The sequence below is a fragment of the Cucumis sativus genome, chromosome 7 (assembly GCF_000004075.3).
Source record: "Cucumis sativus cultivar 9930 chromosome 7, Cucumber_9930_V3, whole genome shotgun sequence".
Taxonomy (NCBI): domain Eukaryota; kingdom Viridiplantae; phylum Streptophyta; class Magnoliopsida; order Cucurbitales; family Cucurbitaceae; genus Cucumis; species Cucumis sativus.
Genome location: NC_026661.2, coordinates 16,687,340 through 16,705,947, shown reverse-complemented (window position 1 = coordinate 16,705,947; position 18,608 = coordinate 16,687,340). Strand labels below are relative to the sequence as shown.

The window sequence follows — 18,608 nt, the reverse complement described above, 5'->3', positions numbered from 1 at the left end:
ATACCAGATAAGTAATTCATGAATGCATTAATTCTCAAATATGTAAAGACTAATTCAAATGTCGGTATTATAAAATAGATAATTAGAGTAAATGCATTCACAATTCTAAAAAAAAATTTTTACTACAAGACTAAATTGATTTATTTATGAAAATTTAATAGCTTAATTGATAGAATTACAAAGTTTCACGTATTGTTTGTAAAATATTTACAGAAGTAAGATCTAAATTGATTTAACCCGAGAGTTTAGAGTCTAGATTCATATTTATTTTTATTTATCTTATTGTTATTTTAGTTTATTTAACCTTCGAGAATATTATAAATGGAGTGAAACATACCTCGCCGTGGCTCGGTTAAACCTCAACAAATTGTTAGTGTGTTTGGTCATAGGAGTTGTGAAGTAGGGTTACTGTCTTGGTTGGCTTATTCCTAAACATCAAACAATCAATATTGATTGCTCTTCTCCCTCAAGAAGTAAATGTGACCATAAGCAATACTCACCCTCATACCAATTGAATGGGATTACTTTCTTTCACAAATATTCTACAAAGTTGGTTTTCTACAACTTAACCGCTTTTCAATATAAGGATCCAACAAGATTTTCTTAAACGAAGACAAACTGTGTTGGCTGCTTGAGCCTGACCTGATTCAGATTCCTTGCTCAAGTCCCTTAGCATCTTTTTCGGCATCCATGCGCTCGATGATACGACGAGCTTCTTCTTCCGTTGCGGGAACAACACTGCGAAGTCTGAATCCTTTCCCATTAGCTTTTGCCTCTGGACGCACAGTGAAAGTGAAATAGAATGTGTTCGAGACCTGCATCAGCACCCAATTAGTAACAAAACTAACGTAGAAACGCTCATTTGACTTCATTTTTACGTATATTTACACTTAACAGTTATTATCAAAATCGACCTTGCCATTTGGGACATTTCCACGGGACAAATGTTTTTTATGTGTGAAAAACTTTTATGCTATGCTCAAATTTTGAGCTTATATTTTCAAACAATCTACTGTAGTACCTCGTTTTCAGAACAATCTATTGAGGCACCACATGTCTACATGTTTTGAGCTATATGTTATCGGTTTGCTGTCGTGTTTGGATATACGTAGTCTTAAATTAGTATTGGATGCTATGTAAAATGTAACGACGAGGACCAAAACAGATTTCCACATATGTTTAGAGACCAAGACGAAATATTTGAAATGTTAAATTAACATAACATGAATGCAAAGACAAATTGCATTTAAACCATAGATATTTTGTATAATTTTAGAGTATACAGTACAGGGTCTTTACCTCGCTAGACCTGATCTCGGGCCTAGTGACGTGGGCAACGACTTCAACGTTGATCAATGGCTGATCTGGATTGTCAACTTCCGTGTAAAGAACACATGACGTGAAACGTAGAAAGTCACCGACATCCACCTGCACATCAAAACAACCAACATGTTACTATTGACATATTTGTTTCCTTTCTACTGAAGAGAAAAGATAAACAGAAGTGGCTACTTATACCAAGAAACCTTATTCCTATGCAAGAGTTAAAAGAGATGCCCACTCACAGGTTTTAAGAAATCAACGTGATCAACTTCAAAAAAGTAAGGCACCATTCCGGCAAATACATATGCTGTTGAGAAAGCCAACTCAAATGCTCGTTGCATAAGAAACCCTCCAAAGATCCTACCATGTATGTTTCTTTGTTGTGGTTGACAAATCAAAGAGTTTTCAAGGCGAGTATCCCTGAGAAGAATGCTGTCTCTGTCTGCCAGGGCTGGCATGTCACAGAAGATTCTTCCCTCTGCTAGTAAAGCATCAATTCTTTTTATGTACCCATTTTCCAACGCCCACATATCACCTCTATTCTTCCTTTTCCTCAAGTTACTCCTGGCTTCTGCTCCCTCAAAAAGTAATTTTTCTTCCTCAGTTTCGGGCAAAAGCCTGTTAACTAAAGCAGCTTTCCCAGTCTGAGAGTCGCGTGCCACAAATATGAAGTTTGCTGTCAGAGCAACTGAGTCTGACTTGTTTGAGCAATCTGCAGAAGCACTAAAGAGGTAAGATTAATGATGAAATTACGTCATTTCCCATCAATTTAGTAGCTAATAGGTAGTTGGCATTCCCACCAGAAACAAAGCAAGAAGATGTCTCACAAAACATCTCTCTAAACTGGAGTCCAAAAAATAAAATCATGTCCTTATTATTACTATTTGAGGTTCGGCACACATTTTATTTCGGAAGTAAGAGGAGATTCTTGAAAACTATCAATGTGATATAAGATTCTATTGTTGCTTCTTGGAGGACAGTAAAGAGCCCTCCATTTTGAAAGTAGATGGTAACATCATCTCTTGTTCTTTGAGTTTCACTTAGAAGTGGAAATTCAGAACTGTTTGTAGATGGTAAACAGACCTTAATAGACGATAATGAGTTAAGCAACTGTGATAGTCAGTAGTGTGGACACCTTTCAGAAAAATCAAATGATTGAGATAGAAAATGACGTTATAACTAATGAAAAAGTTTTGTATATCATAGACGGTAGCCCAAGATTCATGTTTCAAAGTTTGCGTCAAAGTCAATTCCTAATGACTGGAAGATGAAGTCGAAAAGACTCTTTGAAGAGAATGCAAACACAATGATAGTGAACTCTACATTACCATGAAGCAAAAAGGCTTCAATTTTAATCAAAATTCTGACTGTTTGGAGTTTTCTCACTCTTTTATAAATCAGTAGCATTCCAACTAAATATGACAGTTAGCAAGCTGGAAAGACAACTAAGGTCTGTACTGCAATGTCAATATCACAATAACTAAAGATTGCCCACTTTTCTTTTGTTTCACTGTTTATCAGACTCTCAAAGTTCACAGTAAGTTATTCTTAGAGAACACATTAAAGCAGAGTCGCCCCAATGAACCAGGTGGAAATTTGAAGATCATTTCTTAAACGAGAGAGGTTTTAGGACTATAATTTTCAAACAGAAAGAATGGTTATTGATTCACCATGTTTCATAATCCATACCTTTTGTGCCTTGGATCATGTCTAACTGAACCTCAATAGAGGATCGCCCAACCCATATGACTGAACCAACTATTTTCAAATCAGCATCAACACTAATTGGCTTCTTTAGAACAATTCTGTCAACAGAGGCAGTCACTAGCAAAAGTGGTCTTGTCGTGCTATCATCATCGGAACAGTGCTGACAAAGAGGAAACCAGAACAAACAATTTCTTAAGAGGGAAAGTAATTTGATAGATTCATAGTGCAGAAACCCTTTACCAAATACCAAAGGCCAATTCATTTTTCTTGCTCACTCGTATATCTCGGTAAAAACAGCTTAAAAAGTTCCACCTAACTTCAATTTAAAGAAATTTAAACCACCAAGTTGCTGAAAATGATTGTCACATATGATTAGCAGCTAAAGTATCTCTAACTTTTTCTAATTTACTGATTGAGATATCCCTACCTCATCATGATTCAAATATCACTGCCCCATCTAAACAGTAATAAATTTGAATTCCTTCTTAACTTTATGAAATGTGAAAATCATAACAGATGAAACCATTTCACAGAGTCGAAAATTTTCAATCAGGCCAAAAGACACTTTCAAATTCTTTACAAATGCTCCTGGAAATGAAGATTGCAAAAGGGGGGGAAACAACAGAATTAGGGCGAACAGTTAAAAGAAGAACTAGGCTTAAGCAATTGCATGCAATAAGCGATTAAGTCCAAAGAATCATCACATATCCATTATCAATTTCAGCATGGAAAAACAAAAGAAAAAAGAAAGCGCCATACTCTAACGGAGATGGTACCAGCCAAGGCATCAAGATCTTCAAGCAACTTTCCGATTCTGACCTCATTCCACGGATCACGATACTGCTCTCTCAGAATAAAATCAGAAGAGAAATTATAAATCACAATAGTCCGACTCTGAGAAGGAGTTTTGGTAAGCAATTCGCTCTGCGGTGGCGCATCTTTAGGAGGATCAAGCAACCTCTCAAAGATACTGGACCTAGCATCCCAAAGAGCAGCAGTGACCGGTGAATGGTGCATCCCAGGCCAGAGGTTGATGGGTTTCCGAGACGAAGTGGAACTGCCGGAGCCATTGACGGCGTCGGAACTAGGAGGCAGAGGAATGGTGGAGAAAACAGAAATAGTCCTCGAAGGAGAAGAATTGGAATTGGGATTGGAACTGGAATTGGCATCCATGTAAAACAATCTTTGGAACTTGAAATTGAATCTGGGTTTTGGGATTAAATTCCAAGAATTGAGGGTGAAAACAGAGCTCAAAGCTTGAACTTTGCCTTTGATCTTCAACATTGAATCACCTTTATAAAACAAAAAAAATCAACTGTTTCTATCACCACATTTACATGAACATTCATAAATTATTTCTAATCTCTTTATATTCTTTAGTTAACTATTAATAGGATTTTTCTTTTCTTTTTAATGCATATTTGTAATTCATGCATTCGTGGTGGTAAAAATGGTAGGTTTGAATTAATCTCCACTTAGTGTAATGAATCCATATTAATTGCTTTTCTTATGATTATGCTCCTGTTTGGCTAACCAGCTGAAGTAGATTTGGTATCACTAATGGGTAGAATGAGTAAGGGGGGAGATACAATCTAACTTTGTTATAGAAGTTGAGTTTTAGTAGTTTCTTCATGGGCTTGATGTAAGCTCACATGTCTCTTATATTAACTAAGAATTGAGTAGTAGCTCACTAATTAATTACTATTTTTTCTATATATATATTAGTTTTTGGGTCAGCAAAGATCTTTATATTATAATAAAAGGAAAATTTAAAAAGAAAACGAGAGCTTTAAAATGATAAGAAATGAATTGAAGCAGCTGAATGATTTAAATAGCTTTAAATTATTGAGTTTTGTGTATTAAATTTTGCATCTGCTTGTTAACCGAATTTGACCAATTCAAATTTAAATTGACGATCTTGCCCTCCATTTACTTGGTTAATGACGTCACTTTTGGATTTTTTCAATTTAATGGGCGGTTTTGAACTGACCACGTTCATTTTATGTTAATTTATAAATATTTAACAAAATATTAAGTAGTTTTTTCAAAAATAAAAAATAAATAAACTATTTACCCTTCATATAATAAATCTACTTGATTTTTATTGTTCAACTATCAATGAACAAGGGAATAAAATCAATGAAAAAGTCGATGCCCATGAAGCGGGGTAGTGGAATTCACGAGTCCGACTATCGATGTTCTCGGAAGCCCTATACATTAATTTAAGGCAAAAAAAAAAAAGACGCAATGTTATATGCCTGAAATTTGAAGGAGTCTTAAGACCGAAGGACAGACGGGTTAATATGGATAGGACTGAGGACCTGTGACGCCTTCCTTCCATATGGATGGTCCTACGGATAAATCCTTTGGACTACTTCTGTTAATTACGGATGATCCTACTTCTGTTAATTACGGATGGTCCTACGGATAAATCCTCCAGACGTATAATTACGAATAAATATTTTGGCAAATGTTCTATTTTTTATAATTTTTTAAATATTAAACTATTTACCGTCCATACAATAAAAAAAATTGTTTGAAGTCCACATTGTATAATAAAAAAATTACAAAGTTACCCTTCTTCTTCACCTTTTTCATTGAAACCCTTGTGTGACGGGGTGGATTGGAAGAACTTCACCCTGACGATTGGTGTGGGAGAAGTCGTCCATACAATAAAAAAAATTGTTTGAAGTCCACATTGTATAATAAAAGAATTACAAAGTTACCCTTCTTCTTCACCTTTTTCATTGAAACCAAACCTACGCCAAATCTGAAACACCCACGTTGTTCAGGACCGAAAACAGACCACCAGAGTCAACCCACGTCGGCTACACTCATTGGAGGAAAAATCCAATGTTTCTCTTACTAGATTTTCATAAAATTACACTTTCTCTTTCTAAGGTGTGTTATTCAACTGCCTATCTCTTTTTTTACCGTATTCTTTTTACAATTTTGAGACCTAAAAGAAGAAGATTGAGATAATTGCAAAAAAGTCTTAAAGCAAAAATCACTACTTCGCCCTTAACTATAGTGGACTCCAATTGTACTTGAGAAGTATTAGTTGTGTATCTCAGATAGACATGGATAAGCTATATATCTATGTCTATTCGAGATAGACAGAGATAGAACTCTACCTATGTTTATATCGAATCGACACATAAAACAATCTATCTCAAATATATTTATTTATACTTATTACTTTTCTCTTACTTATCGTATCTATTAGGTTAATCCCATTAGCAACACTTAATACAAGGCACTTAATACAAGGTAATGGATGAAAATGAACAATTCATAGTGAATCTAGACCTGAGATCATGCAGTCGTTAAGTATGAAACTTTGAGGAAATTTCATGTGCATGCACATGTTCTCTTGTTGTTCTACGAATGCTTAATTTAAATACCTATTCATACATTGTTAAGTTTTATTATTGAGACACATTATCAGCAACATACAATGATTCTGTTCAATCTGTTGGAGTTCATTTGGATTGTAGAGTTGAAGATGATTGCATGAAAACATTACCCCCTATTGTCAAACATCAAACTAGATGACCTAGAAAACAAAGAATTTCATCTATAGGTGGATTTAAAAGTTCATCAAAATGTTCTAATTGTAATTGTAAAGGTCATTAGAGTAGTTAAGTTTAAAAGTCATTAAGATGTTCTAATTGTAATTGAATTTTATCACTATCTACTTTGTCTATAGAGTTCTATCACTATCTACTTTGTCTATAGCTATCTTAAATAAGCAATGATAGAGTTCTATCACTTTCTATCTCAAATAGGCAATGTAAAGTTTATCTATGTTTCTTTTTTTTTTATCCTTTTTTATCTTCTTAAACTTCAATTTCTTCTGTCTCAAGAATATAATGGAAAGTAAGAATTTTTAACAACTTGTATTGTAATTTAAGATAAGAAAGTGATAGAGGACCATCATTTTAATTATCTCTCTATATGTCTTAGATAGATAGAAATAAAGGACTATCATTATCTATCCCGAATAGATAGTGATAAATATATAGTTTGAAAAAGATTCAAACCTCAGCCAACAACGGTGTAATAGATAGGATAAATATATAGTTTGAAAAGGAATCAAACGTTTGCCAACAATTGTGTTTTGGGTGTTTCTAAATTTGTTGTTTCCAAATCATCTTCAACTTCATCTATTTGCAAGCATATAATGGAAAGTAAGAACTTTAAAAACTTGATATACAATTGTGATAGTTTTGAATAAGTGATAGATCACTATCACTCTTTATCCCATATATAGAGATAGATCACTAGACAATGATAGGACATTCTTGTAATTATATAGCATTCCGCCTGAGTTTGTTATTGTTATTGTAAATAAACCCTTTCGTTTTCCTCTCCCAGCCTCAGAATTTCGGTAGTGGGAATTTTTCAGAAATGTTTGGTGTTGCTGGGCAGATTCTTGGTGGGTGTTCTTCAAATTACAAACATGGAGGAACTACAAACACTACTCAAACATCACAAGAAAATTTACCACTATCTGTAGGATCGCCAAATGGTAAAGTCAGAAAACGAGGCCTTGATTCAACTTTCCCATTTAACTCAAGTAAGGATTGTTCCAGTACAGAAGAAGAGAAAAATGCAGAAATGGAGCAAAAATTTAGGTGGGAATTCACGTGGAAAATCAACTGGAATACAAACTACTAAAGAGAAATCTAATAATAGTGTTGACTCCGATCCTAAGGAAAGTTATATTCATGTGAGAGCTAGAAGAGGGCAATTAGCCACAAATAGCCATAGCCTTGCTGAGAGGGTAAATTTCTAGTTTTGAAGTGAGAAATTTCTTGTTTAGTTATGTTAGGTGTGTGAAACAAACACTTTGATCAATAGGTGAAAAGGGAGAAGATAAGTGAAAGGATGAGATTGCTTCAAGAACTGAATTTGAGGTTGAGATTTATACGTTGAATTGAGATTTATATCTTAATTTTGTCTTAATTATTTTTCAATGAATATATTGCAATAGTTTTCTTATGAATATATTAGTATAATTTTCATGATTTTCTTTGATGTCATTAACTGTCAATAATTTTTCTTCTGTTAAAGAACTCCGCAAAAATAACTTAGAAAAAAAATTAATAGTATGAAAAGTAACATAAGAATAAGAACTTTGCAAAAATAATAATTAGATAGGCATAATAAAATAGGACAAATGTAATTCGCAAAAATAACTTACGAATATGACTTGTTAGAAAAAATAAGTTAGGAAATATTAGTTAATTTTTTTTTTCGAAATCTAAACTTATACTTCAAATTAATTTTGTTTTCAATAAAATTATGACTTCACATTTGTACCCGTGGAAATTACAAGAGGTACAAAAACCATCATGTCGGCTTAGCAGTACAAGAGGAGAGACATAGTTTCAATATCTAACTAAGAGATCATGAGTTTAATCAATGACGCACAATAACCTAAGTTAATAACAACGTTTGAGAAAAGTAAGATAATTTAATAAAATAAATTTTTGTATTGAATCTACATTATATATTTTCTTTACATGATCCTTTCCCCCAAACACATACTATCATAAAATTACCTATCATATTCTTTCTTCAAACACATACTATAATAACACTAGAATTATCATAACACCAATCCTTTCATAAATCAATCCTTCTCCTAAACGATTACCGCTTTCGGAGAAGTAGAAGAGATAAACATGAAGAACATTTTTTTTTAGAACGGTAAGATTAAAGGTACTACAACTTTTGAAATAATGTAATGACTACATCCATCATCTTCCATCCATAGTTTTCAAAGTTAGAGACATCATTCAAATTAACATCTACCATTTTCTATGATAACCTTTTTTTTTTAATGTCTATGTTCTTTAAACTTAGGTATTAAAAACGTGCAAATAATTTTTTTTGGATACATAAATAAATTTAAAAAATATTGAGATTCTTATGGATATAAAAAGTGAAACTATATATCGAATATAGTGAGAAAAAAAACTTTAAATCATAAAAAAACTAAATAAAAATGAAAATAATCACATTAATTTTTGTAGTATAATTTTACGTTGAATTGATTAGAAATTTGAAAGAATATTCTAATAAATTAATAATCATACATGCTTCAATTCCATTCCATTCAAAATGAAACTACACGTCCACAGGTACGATTCCAAACGATTCCCTTTCCGATTCATTTCCATTACGACTACACCCAAATTACTGTTCGTTTCTTTTAGTACACACCACTGTAGAGATGAAAATCAAACCTCCCACCGTTAGAATGATGGATCATGTCAATTAGAGTTAAACTCACTCTAGTGAGTAAACACAAATTTAGTCTAATACAAGATAGGAAACTCATTACAGTAACAAGTAAAAATTACACCTTTTGTAAAAGAAAACGTGGACATGGATGAAATTAGATATAATTATAAAGCAATTCTCATATACAAATATTGCAAAAAAAAAAAGTACACATATCTTGCAAAGACAAATTTGATTTTGTCCAAGTATTCTCAATATATATAGTCTCTGTGGACTAGAGAAAAAATTGTTTTTAAAACAGCCATTTTGTTTCAAAGGTACTTTCCATTGGGTATCGAACACTTCAAAATTTTCAAAATTAAACATTTGAAAATTAATCCAAACACAAATCCCAAATCCAATTTTGGCATCGAGAATGTTATTAAATATTACTTTTACAAGATAAAAGAAAATTTTAACATATGACTTCCTTGCATAATTCATTCTTGAAATGTTCTTACAAGAACTAATAATCAACTGTGCAAAAAAAATTGCGAAAATGATTCCCAATTCTGTACAAGATCAATATTATGAGCTGAAACTTTATTCATTCATATCATACAATAGAGTCTATCCAAAAAAAGAAAAAAAGAAAGAAAGAAAGAAGAGAGTAAAAATCAGTTGTAAATATAAAGAAAATGTATTATATATGAAAAGGCAAATTTTCCAACTAAGATTTACTAATCTTACCCATAAAAGAAAAACATAACAAACCTCTCATGGATTAGTAGATGTCTTGAACGGCTATGAAAAGTTCCTTTGACAGCCAAGTTTTATCCATCCTCCTCCATACTTTTGTTTGCAATGACATGTTCTATGACAAAAAATTAGAGAACAATGAATACTAACGAATATAAACGTCGGGAATGATAACATAATTGTACAGTAATAATACTAACAAACAGTAAACAAATTTTGGTAGCATCATCATCGTCATTGTCTCTTCCTAATTGTAGTACCTTTCATGTCGAATTTCCTATACTCAATGAGCGACTATTAGTTCCTCGAGGCCAGTCTCGCATTCGGAGTTTGTAGGCATCATTATCTCATCTTCACTAGTGAAGTTGTACCCTTCTCCTATGGCTCTTAGAAGCTGATATACTTCAAACATGGTAGGTCTTTCCTTTGCAGTAGGCACAACACAGCTTCGTGCAACTTTGAGAAACTGTAAAAGCTCACCGTCGACATTCTTGCCAACAAAGGTAGCATCAAGCGCTTCCTGCACCTTGGATTCTTCAGACAATTTTGTAATCCATTCGACCAAATTCCCTTTGAAATCTTCAGGTGCTTTTGAAACATGTGTTGGTTTCTCCCCTGTCACCAGCTCAAGAAGGACAACTCCAAAACTGTAAACATCTCCTTTTGGAGTTGCGACCAGGGTTCGGGAATACTCAGGAGCCACATAGCCTATATCTCCAAACTCCCCATTCACAAAAGTACTTAAATGAGTATCAATTGGATTCATGAGCCTTGCAAGACCAAAATCAGATATTTTTGGTTCAAACGTTTCATCCAGCAAGATACATTTTGAGCTTATGTTTCGGTGGATGATCCGCGGATTGCAGTTATGATGAAGCCAAGCTAATCCCTTGGCTGCCCTTATCCCAATTTTCAGTCTTAAAGACCATTCCATTGGTTTTACATCGCCATCCTCAGGATGTAGCTGATCATGGAGAGTTCCATTCGGCATATCCTTATAGACTAAAATCCTTTCTTTTTTAGCCATGCAGAAGCCTAAAAGCGGAACTAAGTTTGCATGTTTTACGCTGCCTAAGGTAGCCATCTCGGATAAGAACTCTTTCTCGGTGCGCTGAGATTCTTGCAACCTCTTAACCATCAATGAAGTTCCATCCTCAAAAACTGCTCTGTATATACATCCAGTTCTCCCTGATCCAATAATGCTGTTTTTGCTGAAGTTGTTTGTAGCTTTCATGAGGTCACTTAAACTCATTTTCGGTACCGATTTCTCGACAACAGAAATCTGCATAAATGTAGTAGAACCTTTGAGAAACAGAACAAGTATCGAAAAGAAAAGGAAAGGTAAAACAAAAATCAGGCACAAGTCCAGGAATTTGACAAAAATAAAAAGAATAAAAGCTTGCCTTGATTCCTTTTGCTCCCTTTATGTTTCTTGCCCACTTATTTCCTTCAGGGTCATCATCCCTCTTCCTCTTCTTCATCGAGGCACTACGGAAATAGAAAAACATACCAATACCTACACCAACTGCAGCAACCGTAACCCCCCCAATAGCTGCCCCAGCAATTACTGAAGTATGAGGATTATTCGAAGCCGACGAGCAAGATTTCAAAGGACCATCGCACAGCCCAGGATTATTTGCATACATATCAGCTTTATTTGTCAGATTACTACCAAACTTAGGAACTGGTCCAATCAAAAGATTACTAGCTACACTAAACTCTGTCAATCGTCCAAGCAAGCTAAGCTCCGGAGGGATCTGACCGGACAACTGGTTGTGATCCAGCTTGAGAATATTCAGATAACTAATATCAGCAATGCTTTTGGGGATAGGACCAGTAAAATCATTCGACGACAAATCTAGGGTAGCAGCATACTTAACAATGGATCCGATATCCATAGGAATCTCACCCGACATCTGATTGAAGGAGAGGTCCAAGCCAGTTAAGCTAGTGCAATTCTTAATCCCAGTAGGGAATTGGCCCTTAAGCCCCATATTAGACAAAGTAATACTTAAAACCCTATTCTCATCAGGATGCCAACACATAATCCCAGTAAATCTGCAGATAACCCCCTCCGATCTGTTGCTAAAATCCCATGATGTTAAGTACTCATTAGGATCCTGAAACGAATTCTTTATGCTTCTCAAACAAAACAAATCACTCTCAGTAGCAAACGTGAAGCCATTACAACTCAACAACACCACCACAAAACCAGCAACCAAACAGTCCACAACTCGATTACAAAGCATAGCGTTCACAAACAAGAACAATCAACCAAAACTCCAGCAAAACAATAGATATTTTCAACACCTTCCCAATTCCAATTGCTTTCAACAACAAACACCCATTTCCAAAATCTAACAAACAGAATACAACAATTACACAACAAAAAACCTATTAATTCAATACCGAGTCTAAACCTTCAAAAAAGAGAAACCCCCACTAAAAATTCAACTGCGATTATAACAAAACCTCACACCAGCTTGAAGAATTAAACCAAAGATCGTCAAAACCTGGTGGAATATAATAAACCTTCAAAAGGGGTTGTTGAATTCAACGAGAAAACCTCGAAAAGTTAAGAAGGAACGAACCAGAAGCTCTAGCTTTGAAGATGGAGATGGAAATGGAAATGGAAATGGAAATCCTTCAATGGTGGACTTGGGCAGAAGATTATACAAAAGAGAGACAATTGAATGTGAACAAGATAAAAGAGTAAGTTGAAGAAGAATGATGAAATTTCATGGAAGAAAACAAAGAAATCGACTTTCCAATGGGTCAATAAATTGAAAAGAAAAATTGTATAAAAAACAAAGGAAGAAGAAGAGGAAAAAAGAGAGAGAAGAGTGTATGATTAATGGTAATGGGACCCACGCGTTCATTTGTGTTGACTTGACTCGACTTTCCCACTCTAAAATAATAAAATAAAAACAAAAACTGTTTTTTCTTTTTTTCTAAAATGTGAAAATAAAATATTTCTATTTTGCTTTCTTTTAGTACATAATTATCTTTTTTTTGTTGTAGTTTTCTTTTTTGAAATAGAACTTAGTTGTAATTTTTTTAATTCCAACTATCAATTTGTTATTTTTTACTACTATTCCTTACTATTTTTTTGTAAAGGTTTCGAAAATAATAGGGTTGGAACTCGGAAGTTCGTTAGGGTTCGTTGTCTCAATAGAACTTAGTTGTACATTTTCAAATTCCAACTACCAACTAATTTTTCTTTTTATTTTTTCTTTATCTTGAAAATATACGATTAATCAAATCACGATTAAACGGAAAGGATTAGTATTAAGTTTGTTTTTATTTTCTTTCTAAATAATGTTTTGAAATACAATCTAACCATTGTCCCTTCAACACGTGGTTTTCAAACTTTGGTTATGTTTGTTTACGTGTTATTAACGTTATAAAAAAAAATTATATAACCATTAGATATGAGTTTTTAGCTTAGTAAAATTTTGAGGATAATTACATTGGTAATACATTTAAAAAAGTAATAATCAAGTTGTAAATAAAGTATAATTTATTAGTGATAGACTTTTACCAGTGATATGGTCTATCACTAACATATTCCTACAAAAACTTCGAGAACTATATTTAATTTTTATCATATATGCAAATTACATGTTGATACCTTTTGTATTTATATCTCCAAGTATATAATTTGAGTCGGATTACGATATTTAGAGTTGTTCCAAATATTAAAATAATTAAACTCAAATTAATTGGTACTAAAGGGCGATTTTTCGTATTTCGATAAAATATGGTATTACCAACTTGATCACTTTTTGATGGAGCATTGAACAAAAATAATTATAAAATATAACAAAATTTTATATTCTATCAATAATACACACATTATAAATATACTTCTATCAATATTTATTAGTGCAATATAAGTCTATTTATATCTGTCAATATCTATTATTAATAAAATTTAAACTTTTACTATTTTGTAAATATCTAAACCAATTTTACCATTTATATTAATTTTTTAATATTTTTCAACTATCATCATTAGAAAAAAAAAATCTATAGAAAAACCTCCAACATGACTCTTGATTCAATTGCCAAATGTCATCAAATGTTTAGGCATAATATTAGAAAAATGAAATTAAAATAAAAAACAAAGAAGAAAGAAGAAGAAAAAACAAAGCAATATATATTAGTAAATATCTCATTTTCAAAGAGAAAACAAAAAAGTTAATAATGTTTCCAAAGGTGATGTTAGGGTTCATACTAGTAGTGTTCACACCATTATTATTAATATAATTCTTGTTTTTCTTTATTTATTTTGGAAAAATGAATATAATTTTTTGACGTAAAATTTAATTCAACGTATAGTTTTTAATTTGTTATAAAACACGAATAAATTAGTCGTTATACAAACGATAAATTAGTCATTATACTATTAGCGTTGGTAGGTAAAAAGATAGTCTCAGATCTCTATGGACAAAAGTCATATCAATACCAATGAACTAATTGGTTCACTTCCAAAAGAAACATATTTATTAATTTTGTGAAACTAAAATGTAATGAGTTCAATTCATGGTGGTCACTTACCTACGAGTTTTCTTGACACCCAAATATTCTAGGGTCAAGGTTGTCTCGTGAGATTAGTTGAGCTGCAGATAAGCTAGTCGGACACTCACAGATATATAAAAGAAAGAAACTATATAAAACTGAAAAGAAAAGAGGAAGCACGATTAAGATAATTGAAATAAAATAAGATCTATTTTCTTTTTTGTAAAGGTGTTGTAATGCACCATAAGATTGGGGATTTGAAATCAGAATATCGAGTACATATACAAGGGCTAGTTGAGCTTAGTTCGTATTAGTAAGTTTCTCTATTTTTGCTCCATTTTTAGAAACGTTTCTTAAATCTTGGAACAAAAAAGTGAGAATGATTATCAAATATGTAGGTTTCTTGAAAGTGTTATCAACGGTTAAAAAATATATATTTATAAATATAATAAAAATCTTAGTTTTTATTATAGATAAACTATCTAAATTGACGTCTATCATGTATTTAAAAACAACCCTACTTTTAATATAACTAGTAAACAACGCATGTTATGCACGTAAAAATCACACATGAAAAAAATTATAGTTTTAACTTAACTTTATAAAATTGGACAGTCATTTCAATATTTTCATATTTATCTTCATATTGTAATGAGTGAAAAATGAATTTATTTAATAAATAGACAATTTTTAATATCATTTTTTTTCTTGATACTTGGAGGTTGGTTTAATTTTAGCCTATGTTCGTTTCAATTGTTCATCTTTTATATTTTCATAAAAATGTTCACTTAATTAGTTGCTTATCTTTTATCTTTAGAAAAACGTTACCGTAAAAATAAATACTTTGAATCGTGTGTCAAATACATCAACCTAAAAATAAATACACCAAATCGTCAAATATGCATGTGAGAAATATACGAAATTATCAGATTTTTTACCTCACACGAAAGTATTTGTACTCGATCGATTGAAACTAAATTTAATATTATAATCAGACAATGGAGAGTTCATAAACTAAAATTAAAGTTTCAAAATACATAAACCAAAAATGATATTTTAATTTATATTTCTAAACATTGATTTTTGTCGATTAAGTTCCCAAACTTAAGTGCAACTACCGAAGCTTATCGGAAGTGGAGGAGCAAGGTTTCAAAGGACCACCGCACAGCCCAGTATTATTTGCATACATATCAGCTTTATTTCCCAGCTTACCGCCAAACTTAGGAACTGCTCCAATCAAAAGATTGCTAGCTACACTGAACTCTCTCAACCGTCCCAGCAAGCTAAGCTCCGGAGGGATCTGTCCGGACAACTGGTTGTGATCCAGCTTCAGAACATTCAGATAACTAATATTAGCAATGCTTTTGGGGATACGACCAGTAAACTTATTCGACGACAAATCTAAGGTAGTGGCAAACGGAACAATGGATCCAACATTGGTAGGAATCTCACCCGAAATCTGATTGAAGGAGAGGTCCAAGCCAGTTAAGCTAGTGCAATTCTTAATCCCAGTAGGGAATTGGCCCTTAAGCCCCATATTAGACAAATTAATACTTAAGACACTGTTCTCATCAGGATGCCAACATATAATCCCAATAAATCTGCAGATAGCCCCCTCCGATCTGCTGCTAAAATCCCATGATGTTAAGTACTTATTAGGATCCTGAAACGATTTCTTTATGCTTCTCAAACAAGACAAATCACTCTCAGCAGCAAACGTGAAGCTTTTACAACTCAATAACATCACCACAAAACCAGCAACCAAACAGTCCACAGCTCGATTACGAAGCATAGCGTTCACAAACGAGAACAATCGACCAAAATACCTGCAAAACAAGAGATATTTTCAACACTTCCCCAATTCCAATTGCTCTCAACAAACACCCATTTCCAAAATCTAACAAACAGAATACAACAATTACACAACAAAAAGACCTATAAGTTCAATACCGAGTCTAAACCTTCAAAAAAGACAAACCTCACTAAGATTCAACTGCAATTATAACAAAACCTCACACCAGCTTGAAGAATTAAACCAAAGATCTGAAAACTGGTGAAATTGAATAAACCTTCAAAAGAGGTTGTTGAATTCAACGGTAAAACCTCGAAAAGTTAAGAAGAACCAAGAACGAAAGAACGAACGAGTCAGAAGCTCCGGCTTTGAAGATGGAGATGGAAATGGAAATGGAAATCCTTCAATGGTGGAGTTGGATAGAATTAGGTGCATATTTATTAAAGGGCTAGTAGACTGATGACACATCATCCATTTGTATTTTAATATTAATTTTGAACTGTATACTACACTACACTCTATAACTAAAATTTTCATCCAAGTTGAAATATCACATTTTTTTAAAATATGACGTAAATACTTTCTATATATTAAATATCTAATAATGTCTTAATTTAAACAAAGTATGGTTGTAGCATAGTAGTTGTATCTCCACTTTATATAAATATCAAGTTATGGGTTAGGATGAAATTTCATGGAAGAAAACAAAGAATTCGACTTTCCAATCAGTCAATAAATTGAAAAAAATTGTACAAGAAGATAAGGAAAATATATAGAGAGAGAAGAGTGTACGATTAATGGTTATAGGTCCCAGACATTCATTGTGTTGACTTGACTCGACCTAGTGACTAAAAAGTAATAAAATAAAAACTATATTTTAAAATCGCTTTGTTTTCATCTGTTGTATAAGTCAAATGTGTTTAATCTCTATCTATCTAACTATATTTTAAAGTCTTTTTACCTAGCAAAAATAATTATTTGACCGGTTCTTTAGTCAAATGTAAATTATATTTTTCTACTCTAATCGATCAATAAATCAAAGTAATTTTAGTTGACGTTAAATATGTAATATATCAATTATCATTTCATAAGTCGAAGATTTGATTCTCTACCTTTCGAAATATCTCTTTTTAGTTTTAAAGTTGGTAAGAAAAAAAATGTTTCGTTTTTAAGTTTTGAAAATGTATATATTAGTTTTAAAGTAAAAGAATGAAATTTTAAATTATCTATTCTCTTTAAATTTGTTTTCTGAAAACAAATTTATAAAAAAACTATTGATAAAAAAATGTATATAAATAAAGAGACTAAATAGACATATTCTTAAAACTTTTAAACCCTAAAATGATATATATCTAATTGTGAAAGTGATATATGCAAGTCTCTCTACCAAAGAGTCAACAAAAGATTTTAAGACAAAAAGAATAGAATCAAATAAAATGGAAACATACCATAGAGAAACTATTTCTTTATTTTTACTCAATTTTTAGAAACGTTTCTAAAATTTTGGAAACAAGAAACGAGAATGATGATTATCAAACACATTTGTTTCTTAGAAATGAGAAATAGATCGAAACAGAAAACAAAAATATTATCAAACGGACTCTAAGAGTTAAACTATGGTTATTTGTTACTTTCAAAGAAAAATTATTTTAAATGAATAACTCAAAATATCTATATATATATATATATGTTTTGCGTGGGATGATAGAACTATTCATTTTAATCTATACTCACTTTTAAAATTTTGGTTGAATCTACTATAGCATGTATATAATTTTTTAGTGAACTAAACAACAAGTTTTGAAATAATTTTTAACCATTTCAAAGTCACTTTCTAGTTAATGTTTTTCATTCCTTTCGATTTTTCAACTTTAATTTATTTCACTATTTACAACCTATTTTACTAGACCTAATTTAACATTTTGATATGTACCAGTTAAATTGTCTGTGGGTGAGACTAGAGAACCTTTGCCAACCATTTCGACAAGGTTTTTTTTGGTTATCGTAGTTTGTTGGTGTACTATTGCGAACCTTTTTGATCCCCAAGATCCTCTTTTCCTTCAGGATGCATATTGAAATGTTGTTTATATATCCTAATTAATAATTGGGTATTTGATCATGACTTTTCTTAATATATGCATGCTGTGGATTTTGTAGTTTTCTAGCAAGTTTAATTAAATTTTATTTTTATAAAAAATGTGAACATACTTCGAAACATAATAAAAGGATGTTTCAGACGTTGAGTTGAATAATTACATACAAACATTTTATATTT

The 18,608-nt window shown here is 32.1% G+C and overlaps 3 protein-coding genes across 5 annotated transcripts; all 3 read right to left on the bottom strand.

The window, feature by feature from the left end:
- Window positions 1–480: 480 nt before the first annotated feature.
- On the bottom strand, window positions 481–4,380 carry LOC101216986 (acyl-coenzyme A thioesterase 9, mitochondrial). The gene is made up of 5 exons (XM_004148892.3): window positions 3,790–4,380; window positions 3,013–3,190; window positions 1,566–2,035; window positions 1,300–1,428; window positions 481–815 (listed from the first exon to the last, which is right to left on the bottom strand). Exons 1-5 carry the CDS (start codon window positions 4,312–4,314, stop codon window positions 648–650), a joined length of 1,470 nt encoding a protein of 489 aa, XP_004148940.2. The 5' UTR covers window positions 4,315–4,380; the 3' UTR covers window positions 481–647.
- Window positions 4,381–9,062: 4,682 nt separating this feature from the next.
- LOC101222190 (probably inactive leucine-rich repeat receptor-like protein kinase At5g48380) lies at window positions 9,063–12,805 on the bottom strand. Of its 2 annotated transcripts, XR_004218165.1 has the most exons (4): window positions 11,424–12,805; window positions 10,281–11,302; window positions 10,036–10,135; window positions 9,063–9,263 (listed from the first exon to the last, which is right to left on the bottom strand). XR_004218165.1 is itself a non-coding variant. In XM_004148914.3 (3 exons), the coding sequence occupies exons 1-2, from the start codon at window positions 12,267–12,269 to the stop codon at window positions 10,304–10,306; spliced, it is 1,845 nt and encodes a 614-aa protein (XP_004148962.1). In that variant the 5' UTR covers window positions 12,270–12,805; the 3' UTR covers window positions 9,725–10,135; window positions 10,281–10,303. The 2 variants fall into 2 exon arrangements, 1 of the variants encoding a protein (XP_004148962.1); XM_004148914.3 differs by lacking the exon at window positions 9,063–9,263 and having other exon boundaries at window positions 9,725–10,135.
- Window positions 12,806–15,480: 2,675 nt separating this feature from the next.
- LOC101221952 (probably inactive leucine-rich repeat receptor-like protein kinase At5g48380) lies at window positions 15,481–16,770 on the bottom strand. Of its 2 annotated transcripts, none has more exons than XM_011660933.2 (2): window positions 16,611–16,770; window positions 15,481–16,367 (listed from the first exon to the last, which is right to left on the bottom strand). In XM_011660933.2, the coding sequence occupies exon 2, from the start codon at window positions 16,331–16,333 to the stop codon at window positions 15,656–15,658; it is 678 nt and encodes a 225-aa protein (XP_011659235.1). In that variant the 5' UTR covers window positions 16,334–16,367; window positions 16,611–16,770; the 3' UTR covers window positions 15,481–15,655. The 2 variants fall into 2 exon arrangements, with proteins under 2 accessions (XP_011659235.1, XP_004148961.2); XM_004148913.3 differs by having other exon boundaries at window positions 16,520–16,763.
- Window positions 16,771–18,608: the final 1,838 nt, after the last annotated feature.